Genomic DNA, 24232 nt, shown 5'->3' with positions numbered 1-24232 from the left:
CATTCTTTTATAAATAGGAAATGATCATGGCAGAGCTGGAAGCAAGTTAATTACCAGCACAGACGCAAAGAAGAGGCATTAAAGTTAACTATGTCAAGACAAGCGACTAAATCTGCCCCTCAGGGTTTGCCTGGTGGTGATAATCCCCACCAAAGAATGGGTCAGCCCCAAACTGATGATGGACGATTTGATTGGATGATAGACCAGTTTGGGCCTGAGGGGGGAGAGGAAGCCATTGGAGGGGAAAACCTGTTACATATGATACTGGAGGAAGATGAGCATGGTGATGATGAAGGTAATTATGTGCCTGAGAAAAAAAAAATTCTGCTTATGAATTCTTCAAATGTGAGTCATAGAAGAAGACTCTTTGTAACAAGGTTACTCATTACTTACATTGAGTCTCATGCTATGGACAGTACGATCAACCCTTTACAGTTGTACGTGCCTGTGTGTAGCAACATACACGTTTTTATATCATTATGTTGCAACACAGTCATATCGCACAAAATGTTTTATTTTAGATATATACAGAGATGTCTAGTGTAGAGCAGATTTAAAAAGATAACTGACTTATAATCACACCTATAATTCTCTTCAAAGGTGATGAAAGTTCAAAGTTGTCATAGCTGACTCAAGTTTTAAACCAAATATAATTCTCCATAACTTATATCACAACTCGTCACCTTTTGAAAGGCAAGAGTGAAGTTTAACAAGCAGTGCATCTGATTTCAAGAATTATAATATTATAAAAACATATGTCTTCTATATGCCAGACTCTCTACACCTGAAGTTTCATTTTTGCTCCATACAGCAGGTGGTGAGACTGATGCAGACATTGGAGGGGATACTGCAGGGTATGTTACATCTGGGGACGAAGGGGGCAATATCCCCACTGTAAGACCCAGGTCACATGACCCACAGCTGTCAGGTGACCCTCAGGGGGATCCCCAGGCTGAGATTCCCAAGAAGGTGCGGAAGAGGAGGTTGGTGGACCCATTTGGGGAACTCCCACCCATCAAGGACTTAGTGGAGGTGGATGATGAAGAATTGGATGAGTTTGGAGAGGTCAGTCAAGAGTTCAAAGTTCATTCTTAGTATTTATACTTATACATCCGTCCGAAATCTCTAACCATCTGTAAGACTAACCATTTCTGTGCATTGTCTTTTGACTTAAAGAATGAGAATCAGCACAAAGTAGCAAAATTTAGATAATAATGTAAAGGATATACTAAAATGGTGTTGAGTATAAGGACTTAACTCTGTGATCGCAGCAACTATATAACATAGAAAAATAAACTTTGTGAACATTGTGAATTGTGCCTCAGGCGCATACTATGTCAGCTATGATAATTTAAACACAGTGACCTTGATCTGTGCTCTAACGTCATTGTTTGCAGTGATGATACAAGTATATGATAACATATCATTCATCGTGTTGACTAGCACTACAGGATATAATGTGCGATGGAATGATGGAACGTCATGTTAGACAATATAGGCACAGTACTTTGCGACAATACCATGATTACTTATAATCTAAAGTGTGTTTGACTTAAATATTTGTTTGTGTCTGCTGTCATTATACATTATTTCAATGCATTTGTTGTTGTGATTTAATCCATTTGTTCTCCATGATCATGTTGACAGCGTAATATTACTGACTTTAATTGTTGCATTTCTAACTTTTAACATTTATTGATTCTGAATGTTCTGTGATTGTGAAACTCAAAAGCTGACCTGAGATTTTTAAATACATTTATATTTGTGACTGGTTTCTTCTTCCGTGGATTAATGCATCACATAGCCCAAGAAGCGGGTTTGTACCTAAAACAGTCGTAATATTATCATTTTTATAGTGACTCTAGTGTAATAGTCTTTTCTCCTTGAGTTGCACAGATATGATTTTATTCCATGGTATCCTAATAATTTAAAGAGGAAACCCACCCCAAAATTAAATTCACTTCAAAAGAAAAAAAAAACTTAAAAAACGATACAAAAAATGACAAAAATCTGATATGAAATAAGGAAGATATGACATTTTGAAATTTCAATTTTTGTAGAAAATACGTTTTGACCATGAATATATTCAATTCAGGGAGTTGGCGATGCCATGCTCTTACAATTTCTCATTCATTTCACACACAAAAATGAGAGATATAAATCTTGCCTTAAAACCACCCAAAATAAAAGAGAACAGATATTAACTCTGATTTATCCTGGTATGAGAACATGTTTTCACTTGTATTAGCTAATAATGGCATTTTCGCCGAATTTCATATATAACATATACATGAAAAATTCGTTACATTATTATTGTGAGGGTATGATATTATCCACTCGCTCATTTGAACATTCATGAGGACTGGTCAAGAAATGTTTTCAAAGAGAAAGAAATCTAAAATTTCAAAATGTCATATCTTCCTTATCTCTTCTCTGATTTCTTTTTTTTTTGATATATTTTCACATCATTTTGTGGGGAATATATTTATTTTTTTCTTTTGAAGTCTATTCATTTTTTGGGTCGATTTCCTCTTTAAAAGTGTTTGGAGAGGTTAGGTTGATAATGCACTCACAATCTGGAATGTATACAGACAGAGCACTCCCATTATAACAAACACGGTCATAACAAACTTTCTTTACAACGAAGCAAACATTCAGGTCCAAAAAATCATTATTTACATGTCTTTACACGTACTTAATTTGTTCGGCTAGAACAAAATATTGATGTAATGAAAGAAAACTGTCCCTCCCAAGGACTTTGTTATAACGGGAGTCGCCTGTGTTGCAGCACTCTACACAACACTGATAGATAAGCTCTGTTTCCTTTGTGTAACAGTAAGGCACATCTATTAATTCTGCACATCTTTTACATGACATATGCACAGGATTTCGTTAATGTACATGTATGCACACTCTGGAGCTTATTTCATATTTCACGGATGTATTGTCCACGCAGTTGTTGAAGGTATTAGGCAATCTCAAACCATATCTTTGTGTAGAAAATCATTTCTGTAACTTGCAGCATGTCAAAATATTCTTCAGTGTTTGTTTGTTTGTTTGTTTGGTTGGTTGGTTGGTTGGTTGGTTTTTGTTTTTGTTTTTTTGCTTTGATACAGTCATCTTTTGATCATTTCTGGTCATATTTCAAATTATACGCTTATGAATCATCTTCCTCTATTTTACTTAGCATCACTTAGTTCTGTTTATGTATCACAGTGTCTGATATGCATATACATGTATAGTGGGAAACTGTTACTTAGCATTTTTCAAGATTGTTCAGCCATTACTTATGAATTTCTATCGATAAGTTGCTGCTGATGGCCAATGTTTTGTCCTACTCTTGGATGCATGATTTACATGTTGCTATTTATTAATGCGCAGGAACTTTGTTTCAAACACTTCATGTGCTTGCAATGGAAATACACAGTCAATGTAGACTGTCAGCTTAATGAGAGAAGAATGACGTGATTTTGGCCTGTAATTGATCACTTCTTGTCACATAACAAATCCCCAAACTGTAAAATAATTAACTTAGTTTGCAGATCCAATCTCAGATATAAAAGTATTTTCTCTTAACTGAAATAACTTGAAGTAAAATAGATAAACCTGAAGCTAGGGATCTGACAAGAAGTCAAATTTTGAAATGATACATTTGAATACGCAGAATGCAACTGCCTTTGACTGAATACTGGTAATCCAAACAAACACCAATGACTTGACCAAATATTATTATATCATAAGTTCATATTGTGCAGGGGTTTGTTAAGATTACTGACTGTGACAAGCAGAGATAATTGCCGAAGTCATATTGCATGTCACTAGGCTAATGACAATGGAAGGATATGGGGATCCATTTAGGTGTAAAACCAATGATCAATGGATTTATTAGAAGAAACCATTATCATAATTATTAAATGCATCAGCCTGTGTGATGCTTTTATGGTGCCTTGCAATTAACTCCTTTTGTTAATTGCACTCTATACCCAGAACGTTGAAACTGGTTTGGTCGTTGGTGAGAATTGAAGTGACTTCCTAATTTACTCAAAGCTTTTTAGGGGTATAGATCCCTACATTTTTGCAGCAAATTTATCGAAAGGTGATGGCAATGGTGGTGGAAGTGATAATGTTTACAATATAGATTAAAACGGTGTAGATGGTTAGCATGATGGCAGCGGTATGGCTGACAATGGTATTGGCAGTTGCATTAATGGTCGTATATATAAATATCGGTGATAATCATATTGATTTGTGTTAGAAAATGACGGTGGTGGGATTGGTAGTATTAACACTGATATCAAAGAATATCAGTGGTGGTATTGGCGATTTTGGTGTTGATATCAGGAATTTGGTGGTGGTTTAATAACAACAGCGTTGACATTATGGAAAAATGGTGGTGGTATTGGTGATGACGATTTGGCAGTGATGATGATGGTGGTGGTACATTACCGGAAAGAGGAGCCTTTTCAAATAGTTATAGTCATCATTTCAATGTGCTAGCAAAAAGTGAAAAAAAGTCTGAAGTATTTGTAGGATTTTTCCCCAGTATGTAAAGACACAGTCATCGTGACATGCATTCTTAATAAATATACCTTCAAAATTGGATCCTAAAAATGAGAAGAAACAACACCTCAAGGCGCAGATTTCCTTTACATGTGTTGGAATAACAATAAGGATATGTGTTTTGCAATATCAGGTAATTCCTGAATGTTGACATTCTGTTCAATAATAAGTCTTCGGAAAGTAAGTTGAACGAAAAAAAAATAAAAGATGTCATATAGAGACTGATCTTTAAACCAAGAACCCGACTTATAAGATTAGTTTACCATAAGCTGAAATCATGATAAATTTCAACAAGAGTGCAGCAGGGTTTGCTTTTATTTCTTGTAAAACTTTTTTTTTTGTCAAAACAAAGAGGAAGATGGCCCTTTTGAACAAGTGTGAATGTACATGTATGTACAGCTGGCTTGTGGGTTAATTTGTCAAAATTTGAAAGAATTAATTCTATACGCCAGTAAGCCATTGTGACAAGCAGTTCTTTTTAAAAATTTTCTATGCTCTATCCTCCTCCCCATAAGATATTAATTCCTGAGAGGGTATGAACATTTTCAAAGACATTTTAAGAATAAGAGAATCCACAGTATTTTTTTGAAGCAGAGGGTCTTTGTTGAGAGTACTTGTTGTGTTTGAAATTTGCAATCCAATAATGTCATATTTTGTGTTCTCTCACATACCTTCCTATGTATAGAGAAAGAAGCGTCGTGCTCGGCGGTTTAAGTGCACCCAGTTCAATGAGCCTGACAAACAGCTTGCCTGGACTATTTTTAGGACTGCCGACAGGGACAATGATGGCAAACTCAACCGAAAGGAATTTGGAATAGTAAGATTATTCACTTTCCAGGTTTATTTCTTTATTAGTATCATTTCTTATACTGATTCTTCTCGTTTCCTCTATGTAGGTGTGTGTGGACATGTATTTCACTCATGTATTTCCTGTCAATTCTATCTTCATATAGGCCTATGAAGGTAATGATTCTGGAATTATTTGCTGGTATCATTATGAACAACTGTATTTTAGACAAACATACCAAAAAAAAAAAAGAGAGAAAAGAAAAACAACATACAACCAGTGAAAAACTCAACATTAAAGTAAACCAGAGATTCAGGCCGAAGCGTTATTTCTATTCAACCTGTCAGCCTTCCTTTTTGCTTTGTATAACCATGGCCATTATATACTAGAGTTCTTTACTTCATATTACTGCTGTTACCTACAATCAAGATAAAAAAGAAAGACAGAAAGAATAGAATAGAATAGAACTACTGCCATTATTTGAATATTTGAGTGCTTGTAACAAAAATCCTAGATTGCTGCATTATTCCTGGAATGTAATAGAATGGATATCGAAAATCAATTAATTCTGAATAATGTGCAAATTATATCACCATTTTGTGTAAGTGATGCGGGCTTTCCTTGTGAACCGCACTTTTGACTCCCTGCCAGGTATTACTTTAATTTGTCACCAATCCATAATCCATCATTGTTTTCACAATAAGTTACATAGACAATGACACACACTTTTCACATTATTAGGCAAGCATTATTATCATTAGGTAAGCGCTGAATGAGGCAAGCACTAAGACTTGACATAAGCTGGGCAAAGCTTCACCTGGTGGTGCGCACCAGAGCTATAGGAGTCTCTCTATGTACTTCATGATCCACAATATTGAAATTATGAATATAGTATACATAGAGTGCGTTTAATGATGTTATAGATAATACATCTGATAGTGTTTGTTATTCTCCATTTTAGATCATGAACTCCCCTCGTCTGGACCTCCAGCTCTCCAAGGAGGATGTTAGGAAGTTAATGATTGATGTCTGTCATGGTAGAGACAACATCAAGGTAGGATCCCTCCATCTTGTTAATAACAAATGAATATACAATATGTATCTCTACCACCTGAGTTCCTGTGGCCTTTCGTTGGGCGGCTCATTGCCAAAGCTCCTCTACTAATTTGTTTATGGGAAATTAGCTTCCCGTTGGCATGGAAACCATTTGCAATGACGCTGATGAAGCGAGGGAATGGACACATAAAATTAACCGCTGTCACTGATACACCACAGTATGTATAAACAATATGAGTGGGTGTGTGTGTGTGTGTGCGTGTGTTTATGTATGGGTTGATGGATAATAGGAATTAAAACAAATCTACAAAGATTAGTTATAGTTACAAGTCACGTGTTCTTTGGTAGAAACTACAAACGTGGAAATAAGTATACATTACTCTCTGACAATAGAAAGTGATTGACCTTGTATACCATGCCTATATAACACTAGTATGTAATATGTCTTCTTGAATTTATATATTTGAGATATAAGATAAAAATTTTGGGCTTATTAAAGATTATACTCACTGAGCTATGAACACTATTGTTAACATTGACCCTGACATGTGCAGACCTTCGACGAAAAATGATACCGGAAGGGGAAAAAGAATAAACGTGAATTAAAGTAGTTTAGAAAAAAAGTTTATATCACATACATTCCTAAATCTGTTTCAGTTTGATACACCCTGTGCCTGAAGCTTTCATATTATGATTTCATCTTTTGCAGGAAGCAGTCAAATTACCTTTGATAGTTTATTTCATATTTATATATATCATTCTTTACTAAGTTTTGTCTCTCTTTCCTTTGCAATGCAGAACTGTCCGATGACCTTTGATGAGTTCTTTCCCTTTGCGATCCATCTCTTAAAATTTTTCTTCAACAAGAAGGATTCCAACTCGGAAGTGAGTTCAAGAATTCCCTAAAGACCACTGCATCTCTCTAAATCAGCTGAAACTTTTCTTTCTTTCCTTTTTTTTTATGGGGGGGGGGAAAATCACGTTTTGTTTCTTTGCTTTTGTTCTTGTATATTTTGTTGAGAATTCATTAATATCGGGAAAATTCATTTATATCATTTTTTTCTCTTCTAGCTATGGTGATATAGTAGCGCACAGCGATCTACTATGAATATAATCTCTCCATATAACATGAATATAAATTCATATGTTTTGATCAATTTTCAGTGTACTTAAACCGTGAGAATTATGAGCGAAAGTTTGATGTTTCCTAAAATGGCACTAAGAATCTTGAAAAAGTACTCTTTTCATAATTTGTTAACTTTAGTTAAGTTATTTGTAATATATCAATTAATCTAGTATCATCACAAGTACCATTCTAATCACCATCAGAATCTAATCAAAGCTTTGAAAAATAACCGTCTACACAAATATTTCGAGGAAAAAGAAATATCTGAGTGTCCCTTCAGCACCTTTTTGGTTAATTAGTCAATGATTTTTACAGATGGTTTATTACACTCCTCTTTGTATAAGTATGAGACATGCTAACCAGAAAGATGTAATGTTTCCATACTGTTTGTACAATTATTCAAAAGAAGGTGCATGTAAACAAGTGCAGGTGGCATTGTATGTTATGAATATCCTGTCCATTTTGTAGATCACTCAGTAAGCTTACTTTGTGTATTCCCTGGCTCCCTCCAGAAATTGAAATGAAAAGCAAATTGCTTGGAAAGCTATTTCATTCCCACATAAAATATTTTCATGACTGAGTGTGGAGCACCATCCCAGTTAGCATGCTTGAGAAAAGATTTAAGTGGCATGTATAAACACGAAGGTACACCAAGTTTGTTTTTAAAGTCATCTCTTTCTGCATAGCCTCCTAGAAATTTGTACATGCAGCCTATTTATTGAAACCATGCCGTTCCTTTCTACTGTAAGTCGTCATGATTAAAATCTTTTAATGTGCTTCTGCTCCAATATTGATATTATGATCTCAGTGAACTTACTGTGCTGATCAGCAGAAAATTATATGCTTTTATATATACTGCTGGAGGCATTGTGATTGTCCCAGTCTCAGCATGCCTTCCATGCCTTCTGTTACTTGTGTATTTACACATTGTATTCTGTAAATTGTATTATCATGGTGTGTGTTGAAGTTCACCTTCATTTATGTCACTTCCAGAACCACTGGGTAGTGCTAGATAAAGGGTTAAAGAATGGAGTCTTCTACTTCAACAAGGAAACAGGAGAAACAAGGTTAGTTATTTAATCAACACTTAATGAAACATTATTTCAAACCTTAAAGCATACAGACATTGGCTCCGCTGACCAACAAATCTCTCACAAAACAAAGCCCCATTAGTAATCATGTGATACCATTTTGGGCATACCAATATGGAAAATATATATTCCTAAACTTAAAGTATTGATTTGCGCTGCATCTTACCATCAAAAACTCATTGTATCATTATCTTGTCGCTTTTCTCTTTGTTCAAGAAGATGTTGAGATGCAACCTGCTTTTTTTTATTCCTTTCTAGCTTTTTTTTCAGTTTTTGACTAATCGATGATTGTTCATTATGCATCAAAGTCAGACAAGGTCAGGAAGAGCATGTGTGTCACAATTATGAAGCATCATGTATTTTCCCCCTCCTTGAATAGTCACTGTTGAGCAAACACACTAGGAATTGATTAGCTGCACAGGGCAGTGCCGAGCATTTGATTATAAATCATTCCATTCTCTCCTTACTGATCACGAGTGGGCACCGGTAGCCCTCTCCCTCAATTGATCACCTTATTGTAATTTGTTGAAAGCAAATCAATAATGATGAATGATAGCTTTACATCTCATTTCACATGCACTGAAAAGTTGCATACAATTTCTTATCTTTGTGTTAATCATTCCTTGTAATTATAGCAGCAAACACCGTTGGGCAATGACTGCTATTTGCTTTATTCCTCTCCTGATAGGGACACGCGACCACTGGATTTTGATGCTTGGCATTTCAGGGAGCCAGATCTCTTTGAGAGATCCCTGATTGATCTCTTTGAGGTCGCTGATATGAACAATGATGGCAAGATTAATATCAATGACTTCCTACGGGTATGAATAAACATCAATCGATCCATCCAACCAACATTGATTTTTATTATGTTTGTTTAATTTATTGTGACTCTATACAAGTAGGTCACATACTGATCACTGCAAACTATATCCATGAATATCGAAACTAGATTTCTGTACAATTAAATATGGAGATGGTATAGTATAAATAGGTATTAAAGAAGAGAGAGAGAGGGGGTGAGTGAGTGCTTATTTAGTAAAATAATTATTATGTCACAACAATCAAGTTTTAGGTAACATAGTTAATTAATGGACAAAAAGTTATATAAGTAGTAATGTCAAGATCTCCAAAGAACTGAGCAACTTAAAAATGATTGATAATTTACATAATTAAGTGCAAGTGACCTGTTCTGATATCAGAATTATTTGTAACTTGTCATTATTTACTTTCCTTGCATGAACACCCACAAGTTATTTCATTATAATTTGAGATTGAAGTGTGAATGCTACAAGGTGTTTATTGTTGAGTTTCTAGAACTGGCATTGTATCTATTCATGTATATAACATAAGATTTTGACATAAAGTTATTAGTATATTTGTAAACAATTAATTGAGTTTAGTGTTCTCTTTGCAGATTATTATATCTTCAGACTTTGGCTTGCAGCTGACAGAGCAAGATTTGGGTCAGATTGCCACCCACTTTGCCAAGTGAGTTCTGAGATTAAATTAACGCAAGCAGTAGTATCAGTTATATTCACTAATGTTCCTTCCTGATAAGAGATGAACACAGCTAACATTGCTTGGAATTCTCTGATTTTATGTCATCATTCAAAACGCAATAATATATGGAGAATAGAGGAATTAATGCATAGCTTAAAGAAAGAAATACTAAACTCTCTGATACCTGTTTAATGTAGGTATAACTTTTTAAAAAGAATGGAAAGTCTTGAAGCTATGCATGGGAACAATGACCAACAGAGAGAAAAAAAATATATATATACATGTACATATGTATGTTAAGTAATTCGTTGTCCACGTGTTGGTATAATAATATCAAAGATATAACAGAACTCAGGAAATGTACAATCATGCTGTCAATAGCAACAGTTTACTTGAAACACACATTTTCGGGCTCCAAGCCCTTTGTCAATCATTTGATAAACTGTTGGATTTACAGGATGATTCATTTCTTGAGTTTTCTTCTATCATATATGCACACACACACACACACACACACACACACACACACATATATATATATATATATATATATATATATATATGTATATATGTACATATATATACATGTATATATATATATATATACATATATATATATATATATATATATATATATGCATTGTCTTCTATTTACAGTGAAGCTGGTAGGCTGATCAAGATGCCTTACCAATTCTTCGTGCCAATGGCCAAGAGATTGATTCTGACAGTGTTCAGGGCTCGAGATCCAAATCCGGTAAGTCTCCTTTCAAATTCTGAGTCTCTTCCCCGATTGCTCTTAATTCTGTAATATTTACCTTGTCTGCGTGGTTTGTGTGAAAGGGACCCTCAGCTGTTGACAGTTGTATAATCCTATCAATCCCACCAGCTGAAAATATCTCTGACATTGTATGCCAACAACTTGCAGATGGTTGTGACTGAGTTAACCCCATGTGCTGATTTGTTTTCAAAAAGCCCTTAAGCATCTCATCAAGTTTGTGATACATGAGGTTTTCAGATCAGTAATACATTTTTTAAAAATGTCAAACATTTAGCTAGAGTTCATCTGTGTACATTTTGCTTGAACATTTTGGTAGAGTTCATCTGTGTACATTTTGCTTGACATAGCAAGAGAACTGGGTTAAATGATTTTGTCGTGAAGTCAGAAAAAAAGACTGTATAAAATGATTATAATTGACACTATAATCATTTTATACAGTCAAAAAGTCCTTGAAGAGTTTATGAAAATGTTGTGAAGATATGTAACAGCTGACAGTTTTAGCAATTATCAGAAAGATAACTGTGTTAGAATAGTTGTAGGTGTGTTACACATGTAATGTTGATTGTCAACGAGAGGTAACATGATAAAAGTAGAAAAGCACTCCGAGAGTGCAGACCTCCGTCAAGCAGCTCATTTCCACCTATATACACATGTGCTAGAGATGGTCGTATTTCTTGGAATGTTAAAGAATCATTCCTAGTGTCTCTAGTTTAGCTTCCTGCTGCACCTCATGCTCCCGATCAGTGCACTGATGTGTGTTATATTTCGTCCTTTGCAGACATGATTCCCCAATTATACAAAAATTGTTGGATTGTTGGATCAAAAATCCCCCCACAAAAACAACAACAAATAAAACATGGATACACAACGGTGATCCTAATCACTACCAAAATGTAATCACCTGTTCCTCGTGTCATGATCAACCTTTCCTGAAAATTTCCATCCATATTATAATAACTTTATGACTTCTTTTGCAAACAAACAAACATACATACAGACAAACCAATGAAGATAAAAACATAACCTCCTCGGCAGAGATAACATGTGTATCAGGGAAGAGAGCCGAGGAAGGCTGGGTGTTTATATCTGTACACCAGAGAGACCTGTCAGTGTATGGTTATAAGAGAGGATTATATGGATAGTAGGATTTTATATGTGTAAGGCTTTGTAGGTGTTTAAAGAGGAGAGCTGGAATTCAATAGCAATCCACGGATGATGAAATCCTCCCTGAGAAATCTTATCCCCTCTTACCGAGGAGCTCTCTAACCTCAGTATAATGAAACCTTGATTCCTATTTTGGCTTTCGATCCGTAAACGAACTTTAGACTATTGTGACAGCCAGCTTTATCTCCCTTTGAAGTGCTTCTATTGTCATGTAAATAAAAGAAGCTATGGTTCGTGCTCCTCAAAGGCTAACAATAGGGACCTTCCCTCTCCACTTAGTCTCTGCATTCAGTCCTTTCATTTCTTTGATATGCCAATCTTTGAAACGAAACTAAAATATCTTGCCTAACAAACAAACAACTAGGACCCTATGTATGCCAATCGTGCATACAAATATAAGGTTAATGTTAAAGTGAATTTCAATGTTTTACAAATGTACTTTGAGTAGCTTTTGTTTGTCTTATTACAAGATTCTAATCATTTGAGGCTGTGTGACAAGACCATAGTGGTTGCTAAGGGTGGTGTGTCCTTGTGTTGAGGGGGATCAGTATTGTCGATTATCTGAAAGCTCTATGAAAGGGACTTAGGAGGAATAGCTCGTGTGTGTTGAGTATCACAGGCCTGACTCAAATTACAGCGAATAAGGAGCTTATCTTTAATAGCAGGTAATCGCCTCATAATTTTGTGTCATAATTTCATCACTATGTAACATTGAGTATTATGTAATTTGTGATGCCTAGCAGTCATATTAATGTACTGGGTACAGTGCAAAGTTTTCTGTGGTAACTCTACATGAGTATGGGAATAGACTGCGTGAGTTGTCAGTCCCTCGGCAGTTGTTTGTCCATGTGCATTTGTGTTGTTTGTCAGCCACATCTGTTTCACAGTTGTATGGTAATGGAGCAGTGTGTACAATGACATGACATGACATGCAGCTGTCAGGAGTTTTAACATACCAACATTTTTGTCTGTTTCTCATCTTTATCTTGTTGGACAAAATCAGTTATATTTGACTTTGTAAGTTTAATTTTTGCATCTTATCCCACTCAAATCTGTGATAATCACATATGTGGATAATAATGTTCATATGCTTCTTATCTATAAGTCTGAACTAATAAATTATGTTAACTTTGACACTTGTAAAATAGAAAGTAAGCTGTTTGTCCTATTTTTGTGTGTGTTTATTTTTTTTATTTTTTTTTTTAGCAAAGATCAAATCGTTGGCATTATGTATGACTTCTGAGTTCATGAGTGTTAATCTATGACATATTTCATGTAATATTAAGAACGAGTATGTGACATATATTATCTTTCACAGCAGTAATGAACATCCTTCATATAGGCTTATATAAATTCATATCACCACCTAAGAAGCAGAATAAAATGTAGTATTCCATACATTTTTGTAAGTAGATAGAGTGTTGTGATTCTGAAGCGAGAATATGTACTAAGTGATCGATGTGCAATAATACTGTACTTGAGTTTTAACTTGATTTTTAATGTCAATATTCCTCAGCATGACTGGTGTCACCTGTACACTGGGAATGTAGGCTCATTTTGGTTCAACAAACAGACTGGGGAGTCTTCTCGCATCCCGCCCAAGAAGTACATCACACAGCAGCAAGAGAGACTGGTAGACAGGTTAGTGTAAGCTCCTTGGTGAGACCAGTCTCTGGTTTTTGGTGTGAAAAGGGGGGCAAAATGGTAGAAAGATGCAGCCTGGAAAACAAAACATGGGACAGAGATACTTGCATTGTTGTACAATATCTGTTTGCTTGCCGTGTGTATGTTTTTTCCATTTGCTATTGTATTTGTAATAGTGCTTTGTAACAAAGTTGCATATATTTTTTTTTCTTCTTTCTGTTTGCTGTAAAGGTAATTGCACGATGGGACTTACAAGTTCATTGATTATCTACAAAATATCTCGGCATGAATTGCTATGAAATTCACACATGTAATAGAAGTATACAATGTATGTAACTATCCTTGTTATCACTTTGTGGTCAAGAAACAATATAGATTCGATCTGATGAAAAAAGAGTATAAAAATGAGGTCCTACATGTTTTTCTATTACTCAACCAAAAACGATAATGTAATATTGCATGAATAAAATACTCAGTGATGATTTTGAATGATTTTGAATGATTATGCCTGTGTCTTCTCTTTATTGTGATACTCTTCCACTGGTTTTTTTTTTTTTTTTTGTGATACACAGAGAAGTTGAGATGGAGCTTCTAACATCAACTGCTGATGAGTTGGAAAGGACAAAGAAGGAGCTGGAGAAGGAGAAAAAATGGAGACAGGTGAGAATAACTGGGCTCAGTTATTAATTATTTGATTTGTAGAGGACAGGAACACAGATACTAGTAGCAGATCATATGGATCAATATGACACTTCATCCGTAGAAATAATAATGCGACAGGATGTACATTTGTAGCTATCATTATGCAGAAGGGCTGCTTCTAAGAATGAAGTGCCATGTTGTTAAAAATAATGAATTAATGAATAATGGTACATCAGAGTATTGAGCCACACATATATTTATTTTCAAGCACACAGGATTTCTGGTGCTCAGTGTCCAAGGCCTGATTGTTTGGATGATGACCGTGTCACATTGATATTTAATGTAGAGTCATCCAGATGTGCAGGAGATTTGAGCAGGCTTCTTAACTTAATTTGAATGTACTTTTGAAAGAGGGAGATTTTCAGTGCTGTCTGGTCATCAAGAATTTGAGCACGATGATTAGAAGTATGCCACATGTAATAGACTAGAATAAATTTGATACTTAGATATTATTATGTTAATAAAATGTTTAGGAAATTAAATGTTCAATAGATTGATGAGTTATTCACTGGCTTTCTCTTTGCCAAACATCATGTTCTAATGGATGTGTTCTATATTCTACAGGAACTGGAGGAAAAACTAAGTATAGTATCCAGAGAAAACAACAGCAATGCCAAAGCTCTGGAAAAAACAACAAAAGCCTTGGAGAAGACTACAACTGAGGTGAGTGTTAAAATACACATGATGAGAGTGATTTAATTTGTAACAAAGATTAAGAAAGAAGGAAAGAAAAAATGGAAACACAGCAACATTTTTGATGGATTACAGTAATTATTATTATCATTAGTAAGTAGTAGTAATAGTAGTAATATTACTATTGTTATTATTATTATTATTATTATTATTATTATTATTATTATTATTATTATTATTTGATCCTTCTGCAAGCTTTGAGCAACATTATTGTTAAATGACAAAAGATAATGGTTTGTGTGTAGGATATGGCAATTTTTTGTTTCAAATTTCTTATGTGCTAATTTATGTGCATTGCATTTTTCTTGATTTTTTTTTCTTGCAGAATAACCTGCGAGGCAAGACGATAGAATCCATGGAGAGAGAGAGAGATAAAATGAACACAAAGATGCAGGGACTTGAAGCAAGAGGTATTCACCGATACATTAGAATAGTCTCTTATCAAGTTTTCAGTATTATTATGAAACCATGTGTAAGAAAGACACTGATATAATTTCTCATGCAAAATCTTCACATTATCATCAATCTCTGTATGAGACATGTTATGAAAAATGGACACAAATGAATGTACTTCATTAAATCCAACAATGTGTTCTACTTGGATTATGGAGTGGTCATATTTTTACCAGTATACTCTTTCATGAAGCTTCTATGTAGTACATATACTTTGATGTATTTCCTGTTTCATTACTTGATTTCAAATAAGTTACTTTAATTTAAAAAAAAAAACATTGTCAGAAATAGAGTTACATGAAATGTGTTAATGTTTTGATTTCTGATTACTATATGAAAATTTCATGTTACATTCATGAACGTTAGTATGGACATGCAAGCCATATACCACTTATTTTTTAACCACTGTTATTTTCTTATTCGAAAGTCGTCTTTTTATGCTTGTATCCCAGTCAAAGTGAAGTAGCCTACTGTAGCAAATCTTCCTGCAGTATGAGAAAATGTGTATAAGGTTGAATATCACTCTTTGTACTGACAAAAAATGATTATATTTTTATATTTAGCCGCTGAAGGTGACAAGGCAGAGCAGAATCTGGAATCCTTGAGAGACATATTAAAATCTACACAGTAAGTTTTGATGTAAAAAGGATTTTTAAACAGTCAGAAAGAAGAAACTCCCTAGTCAGTGAAGATTTTCATGGCATCATCACATCTAACCAATGAGGCCGTTGGAATTAGGTGGGAAAGAAGAATTCAACGACTGCATACTTTTTCAGTCTGGGCAGTGGGGAAAAATGTCAAGTGGTTAAAACTATCTGATTGCTGTATTCTGGTTTGCAAAGAAACTTTCAGTTTTTGATGGTAATGCTACATTTTTTTTGTTTTCTCCCAAAAATTGTTTGTTCTTTCATCTGTATTTAGTGGTAATCTGTGATGACTTCAGGAGAAATATAGTCTTAATGTGTGCAAGGTATAACTAGTACTATTACAGAGTATCAAAATACCTTCACTCTGAAGCAAACAACTCCAAGGTGAGGAACAGTTGAGGAACAGCAGAACCAAAAACAATTGTCTTACAGGAGATACAAAAAATGTATGTTATTCATAAACTTCATAACCTTCTACGCTGTAGCATAGCATGAATGTGAGCCTGCAAGTATATTCTTGCTTGCTTCTGTTTTAAGGGGGACAGTGAGAGAAAAGGACTTTGAGATGCGGCAACTGAAGGCAAAACTGGATGAGACGAACAAGGCCCTGATTGAATCCAGGGAGAAAGGAGAAATGTTGGAAGACAAGGTGGCCGATCTACATCAGCAGCTGAGAGTAGAAATCAGGAGGAATGAACAGATGGAAAAGGTATGATTTGAGATAGCATTAGGTGAAGGAGAGAAGGGTGGATAGACAGATCTGAGGAGAGATTACTAGTAGAGAATGCATGATAAAAGTTCATGAAAAGATTGGAGGATGAATGGATAAGGAGCTGAACAGAAGGAAATAAAGATATATGTGTAATCAGGTAGATATGGGAAAATGCAAATATACATTTGATGAGCAAATGAGGAGGTAGAAAGAACAGGGGTGTGAGAGTATTTGCAGAAAAAAAAATCAGGAAAAATCTGAAACTTATGAAAAAGTCTGAAAAAAATTCAATTGCCCAAATTGGAAAAGTAGGTTTTGGGTAACGTAAAAAATAAATAATGAATGAATAAAAATATGATATCAGATTAAACTCTGAACTCTCACATCCCTGAAAGATAGATTCATTGACAAAAGATATCATGATGTAAATAGTGAAATGAAGTAGTCAAAAAGAAACACAGGGGTGGAATGGGTTCAGGACACTAACTCATTGTTCTCTGTGGCAACTAATAGCAGTAGATGAATGGCATGAGCTTATCTACAGGTGGCTGTATGAATAAAGCAGAAAAAGACTATACAAAGTACACTGATTGATAGCAGAAAGGACAGAAGATGGACACTTAGTGGAGGATGGGAAAGTTGGCAAGCAGATTGGTAGAGGGAGAATATTGGGGTTAAAACTTAGAAAAAAAAGAAGACAAAACTTTGACAACATCACATGACTCTCATATCCTGTGTGCTGCAGGAATTAAGTGTGATACCATCACTAAAGAAGGAGCTCTCTGTTACGGATGAGAAGGTGGATGCAGTGCAAAGTGTCCTAGATGAGAAGAAGGCCCAGCTCAGCCATGCCCGGTATACCCTCCGAGACAACAAGACCACCATCAAGGTATGGACGGCTGCTGTGGCATCCAGATATTTTTTTAAATCATCACAATAGTTAGCAGTAGCAGGAGGAGGTAAGCAGTAGAAACCTTTTGTCCTACTCAATCAATTAATCTTACACATTTTAATACATGTGTTTGCCCTATCATTTTTCAAAGCCGTACAATATAATTCCAGAAGTTACAATGTTGCCTTATATCTTCACAATGAACTAAGAAACTTTTTAATTGATTTGAGCAAATCTAGTCTTATTCAATCATGGCACCTGCAACCAGTGTATCATCATGCACTGTTCTTTTTTATTTGCTCTATGTGGCTGTTGTATGTTCAGTGTGCCAAAACTGGATGCAAGCAAAATCCCAACCAAATGTGTTTTCTCTTGGCATTTCCCACTCAGAAAGGGACTGCTCATGCACATTGTGTGTCGTTTGTGCATGTATGTTTGCTAATGAGTCATTGAATTGTTCAACAGACCGAATATGGACCCAAGATGGGCCAGCCATGTAGCCAATGAATCTGAAGGATGCACCAGCTTGGACACCATGAAATTATTACTATCTCTCTCTCTCTTAAACTAATTCTAAACATTTTCTTCTCCATCTCCTCCAATCAGCAACTAGAGGATGAGATTGACCGTCTCGCTTCCATGGAAACAGAGTTGGAGCATGCTCAGTGTGAGGTGGAGACACTGAAGAAGCTGTTGGAAGGAAAAGACCGCCTGGTCATCAAGCAATGCCAGCAGCTGGCTAATGCCACTGGGAACAGGAAGTCAACAGAGTCCCTCAATTTGTGAGTACATGTTGTATTAATGATGATGTCAGTTGATTTTGTTGTCCTTCCAGTTTTTCTCCATATTCTTGTCCTAGCTTGGGTTGCTGATTTTCACCTTTAAACTGCTATATCTAGGTGGTCTTTCTTGCTACTCGTATTTGTCTACATAATTGTGCATGATGATAATGTTCTTTCATACATTGCTTTGGGTTATTGACATGTACCTCTATACCAATGTGACATAGCAGTTAGAAGTGTCAGATGCACTTATGCAGTGAACTTCCGTGAGAGCAGAAAGACTAGCAGCTTTATCAGAATTTGACAGTTTAGAAGATGGAAGCATCTTCAGCACATGTTAGAAAAAGAAGTAAAAGGGATATTAGTCTACACACAGTTTTGAAAGTTGTTCAGTCACATTTTTTTTTTCTCTCAATTTTGCATTAAAGATCTACTTTATGGTGCTGGTAGGGAGCTTGGCAGTCTTGAAGTTACTTCATGATAGATCTATCAGTGTCAACTTCTATACCCCGTAGCAACATTTGTAATTCTCTTGCCACTGTCTGACACTAATTTAATGAAAATGTTCATATTCACTCTTTCTGTATATTTGTGTATTCCCCAGTGCCCTACGGTCTTGTAGTGACCCTTCTTGTCCACTCTACCAAAACCCGAAGAAGACACAAGGCATTCAGACCAATGGTCACCACAAAAAGGTAAGATATCATGGTCCAAAGAGCAGCACCACTTCCACTGGGCTCTATACAGGTGGTTGAAATTTGAGAAGTCATGACTAATTTTCCTTTCCAGAGTAAAAGAGACTAAGCAATTCATATCAACTCAAAAGGTTTCTTGTGTTTTCATTACTCCTGCATTAAAATTATAGCTAATATCTTGGACAGAATAAACTTCTGACCACTGAAAGTTTATGGAATCATGGGCAACAAGATACACTGTACAATGCAACCTCTGCAAATTACAAAATTTGAACATAACAACTTGGGGGAGGGGGTAGAGAGGGAAACTCTGATGGTAACAGTTATTACTAGTAATATGGCATGGATTTCTTTTGTAAATACCCCATTGCTATGTGTTACTTTCAGAAAAAGTATGGGATACTTTTTTTCCATCCATCCTGTTCAATCTTGATTCATCATCACTCATGTTGTATTTTCTCTACTCCCTCAGGTCAGCCCAGGGCCAGCTGTGTCCATCTTGGAAGAGTGCTCCGATGAGGAAGAGCACCCCTCAGCTCCAAAGCGTCAGCCGGCCACTCGCGCCATCGACACCTCCCACAAGAATTTCCTGCGTTTCCTGGAGAATGACGGACACGAAGACGACATGCTGACCGTCCCAGACCTCTACGAGCCGGACGGTGTCTACTCTCCACGGAACAAGAGGTCTGGGTCCCCTAGATCCCACCATCGTGTCCGGCCCAAGACCAGCATGGCTCGAATCATCAGACACGACAAGTCAGCTTTACCCAGGGGTACGAAGCTCTACGAGGACGACTTCATGGTGGCGCAATTTGTTCATGTTGGAGACCGGGTCAGGGTGAAGAAAAGCGGCTCAAAAATCATATGTAAGTAAACCATATTCACTTTGCATTCTTTTTCACATTCTTTAAGTGGGGATAGCATAATAAACTCTTTGGGTCTATATCTTGCAATTACAGCTTAACATGGCCAAGCTGTTGAGGAAACTCAATGTCTCAGGAAACTTGGAATATTATGGTCAATGATATCAAAACACTACAGCTAAGATGTATACGTGGTTAAATTCACAGTGGTTTACTGCCTTGATTCTGGCTGACAGACAGGTGGATGTTGTACTACATCTTCAATCTATCATTGGAAAATTTGTCATCTAGGTATTGATACATCACTTACTTGATTACTTATTTCCTGAAATCAAAATAATATGGAAACTGGAGATTTTGGTAGTAGTGTAATGTGAGTGGTAAATCTATAGAATGATTAAGAATACTAAACCATAAATTTTGACCACCAAAACTATCAACTAATGTATCATCAAACAATTGAAGTATGCACAGCATTACTTAAGTGTCTTTGTCTTTTTCTTGTGTGTTTAGCTATGAAGCCAAGTGATTTCCTGACGGGCATCGTGAAGTTTGTTGGCAAGATCGACAAGGAGCCTGTGGACCATCGGATCAAAGTGGGATTACGACTGGATGAGCCAGGTTAGTTTACCTCTTTCAGCCTCTCCCCTATCCTTCTTCTTCGAACATACATATAAGATCGAGCATAGTTGAACAGCTCTGCCTAGAATTTTGAAGCTCTAGGTGAAATGCTCAACACCACAGAAATTTTTTCGGATCATCTTGATGTAATATGCCTGTCTTCTTCCCATATAAAAAATGATGTTTCTGAAATATCTTTCAATGGAATTAGGAGACTCCATGTGCCTTATTTTCAGGATGATGCAGGGATCTAAAATCTTGATTTTAAGACATTTTACTTGCCTGTTCTTTCTTCCAGTTGGTGATACAGATGGCATCATTAATGGCAAGCGATATTTCCATGCCAACAAGAGACACGGCAAGGTAGTCAGCATTACAGACATTTTCCTGGTTCTCAACCAAAAGGTAAGCACATGTTGTGATGACAGACATCAATTGTGATAACACTCTAGATGTTGTTCATTCAGATGTGTCAGTTCTATAGTAAAAAATAAAATCTCTCTTCACAATGATTTCACAAGCAAAGCTCAAAACTTTCCTCAAATGCTTGCCCAAAGTTCATGTTTTCATTGATATTGTGAGGTCTGTTGTCAATGATTTTGAACATTGATTTTATTTATACCAACTTTTTATTTGACCAAGACAACATGCTTTTCATGTACAAATTGAAGTTGTTCACTGTTCTACAGGATATTCTGGAAAATGCTATCAGGTGATGTCCTATTTAAGACAAAGTGTCACAAACACCCTTCAATATTATCATTAATTTTGACAAAATGATATGGACAGAAAGTATTTACAAGAAGTTTTTGTCTTTCTCATCGACAGACTGCAACCTACAAGAGGATTAATGAACTGGTGCGAGAACTGCGGCACAAGACAGGGACGACGAAAACATATCACGATGGAGAGCCTGAACTGATAGAGCTACCCTGAGAGACAAGCTAATTTCTCCTGGGATTGGCTTCAAACATCTCCACTGGACTCGTGTCGTGACCCTATACTACCCTACTCTCATCAGGCGATGAAATCCTCATTATCAGAACTATACTACACTCAGGTCTGCGATCATGCTGTAGATGGAAATGGGTCGATAAATGAGAAGAGAAAAACTTGGAGACTATTGTGGAAGGATGCACATGTGGAGCATAGACCCAAATGTTAAAGGAGACAATCAGCCGTTTCTGAAGAATTTTCGGACTCCAAGGTTTACACGACTTTACTCGAAAGGGAACAGAGTACCTGAGAGAAACAATGGAATCCCAGAAACAGATTTGTGAAGTATATATACTATAAATGATCTCATGTTGAAACAATCATTTTCATAGCACATTTTGTATGATTTTTTTTTAATCAATGTGTTTGAGAGAAAGGAGGTCAGGAAAGCAAAGGCATACCATTGAAGAATTACAAACAATACTCTTGCCTGTTGGTAATTTTGTGGCTACATGCAGTTTACCTGAGCTGAAGCTTTACATATAGGCCTTCATGTCATTCATTGTGTGCATTTACGCAAGAATGACTTCATAATGTTAGAGTTTGCATTTGATTTAGAAGTTAGCATATGAAAGCTTTCATAAGCACTCCCCATTTTCCTTCCATAGTTCGTAGATGTTTTAAAAACTGTGTCATTATTACAGGTGAAGAGTTATCACATCTTTCTCTCTTCTTCATTGCAAGTGCCAAAGCCGGAGAAACGTAGCAGTTAAGAGCAATTTTATGTGCAATATCTTGTCCCTCTGTGTTTTATTTTAGAATGTAACCTAGGATCATCTGCTTTGGTTTGTAGTAAATATTTGAGAATGTCAAGTAAATGATAACAAAATATATGCATGAAGAGTTTGAAAATATTTGATGTGTCATCAAATTTACATGAAGAGCCTTTTCATCAAAAGCCAGCAATTGTCATTACTACAGGTAGGGGGGCGATGATAAAAACTTTAATGTGAGTAATCATGTAACAAGTTACACTAGAAATGTCGCTACGGCGACTGGTGTATGCCTCCGCCATAGTGCATGGTTCTCCTAATAGGTCTATAGTACAATGTCTTGACAACGTGTGATGACAGTTTCACACAATTGGCAAAATATTAAAAATGACAGGTCTGCCACAAATGTGCTGAATATTCACTTTCCTAGAACTAGGTTCAATTGGATGAATGATTAAAATGTCAGAGTGCAGGTATTTGGGGGAACTGATGATTTTTACTTGACTTTTGACCCTTTTATAAGTTTATGCATTGAGTAACTTTCAAGTATTGAGAAAAAGTATAATTTCAGTATCAAATGGTAAAATAGTATTATCAAAACCTGGCCTTTGACCTTTGACCTCTCAGTTCCAAAGAGAATCACTGTTAGGTAGAACATGCATAAATATGTAAGTTTCATGATAATACCTTGAGTTACTTTTGAGATATGGAGGAAGAAGTGCAATTTAGCACTTTCACTTGACCTTTGACCTTTTGGCAAGAAACTTCTCACAGAATATATATTGGGTTATACATGCATACATCAAGTTGTAAAAAAATCCTTCAGGCACTGCGTAAATATAGGGAAAGTAGTGATATTTTGAGGAGTTGACCTTGACCTTTGACCCCCTGACCTAGATAATCACTGCCCATCGGTACATGCATATATATTAAGTTCCATGAAGATACCTTGAACCATTTGCGAGATATGGAGAAAAACATGAAATTTCAACCTTTTTTTCACAAAATAACCTGTGACCTTTGACCTTTGACCCCGTGAACCTAAAATCCAAACAAAGTATCATCCCCCCAGGATATACTCTCATACCAAGTTTGATGCAAAACCACCTCACGGTTCTTGAGATATCAACAAAAACAAAACGGGACGGACGTACGGACGGACGGACGGACGGATGACCCGAAAACATAATGCCTCCGGCCACTTCGTTGGCGGAGGCATAAAAATGGGCAAAACTGGTGTCCAAATGTATTATCATTATTTTGAACACTTTTTATTCACACAATTATTTTGAGTCATTTTCAGTCATGAGGGGGTTTCCAAGGGAAGAGCATCTTGCAGTTCAGTATAGCATTAGTGACATCCAACAAAGACTATAAGTGAACCTTACAAAGTGACATTATGATTACAATTTCATCTACTCAGGATGATCTCTAGATATCTAGGAAAATGAGCTTCAGATATTTAACTATGCAATCACTATCTCATTGACTGTCTCAGAATGTCTCATTCACACTAATCATCAGAGTTCTGTTGCATCCGCTTATATGCTGCTTTTTTATATCATTCAAGCTGAAAGTTTCGGAAGGGGGCTATTTCCTTATAGCTAATGACTTCAAAAATGTTCTATTTACCTAAAGTCAATATACATAACTCTGCGATAAATTGCAAGTAAAATTGTATGTAGAATGTCTGCTGCCACAGCAGAGATTTTGGCCTGTTCGTATAAATTTTGAAAGTATATAAAGTGCAGAAA

At 35.9% G+C, this 24232-nt stretch overlaps 1 protein-coding gene across 1 annotated transcript; it reads left to right on the top strand.

Annotated features, from left to right (window-relative positions):
* Positions 1 to 90: 90 nt before the first annotated feature.
* Positions 91 to 21705, top strand: LOC139715262 (uncharacterized). Its single transcript, XM_071626843.1, has 23 exons — positions 91 to 295; positions 815 to 1065; positions 1805 to 1816; positions 5246 to 5377; positions 6309 to 6401; positions 7202 to 7288; positions 8523 to 8596; positions 9309 to 9441; positions 10038 to 10111; positions 10781 to 10877; positions 13582 to 13706; positions 14282 to 14369; positions 14976 to 15074; positions 15430 to 15514; positions 16121 to 16184; positions 16742 to 16913; positions 17662 to 17805; positions 18415 to 18590; positions 19195 to 19298; positions 19768 to 20151; positions 20662 to 20769; positions 21068 to 21174; positions 21598 to 21705. Exons 1-23 carry the CDS (start codon positions 91 to 93, stop codon positions 21703 to 21705), a joined length of 2922 nt encoding a protein of 973 aa, XP_071482944.1.
* The last annotated feature ends 2527 nt before the right edge of the window (positions 21706 to 24232 follow it).

Source organism: Diadema antillarum, unplaced genomic scaffold (assembly GCF_040938485.1).
Source record: "Diadema antillarum isolate AM-2024a unplaced genomic scaffold, OU_Dant_1.0 seq00003219_RagTag, whole genome shotgun sequence".
In the NCBI taxonomy this organism is placed as follows: Eukaryota; Metazoa; Echinodermata; class Echinoidea; order Diadematoida; family Diadematidae; genus Diadema; species Diadema antillarum.
Note: the sequence above shows the minus strand (reverse complement) of the source record. Positions and strands in the feature narration are given on the sequence as shown.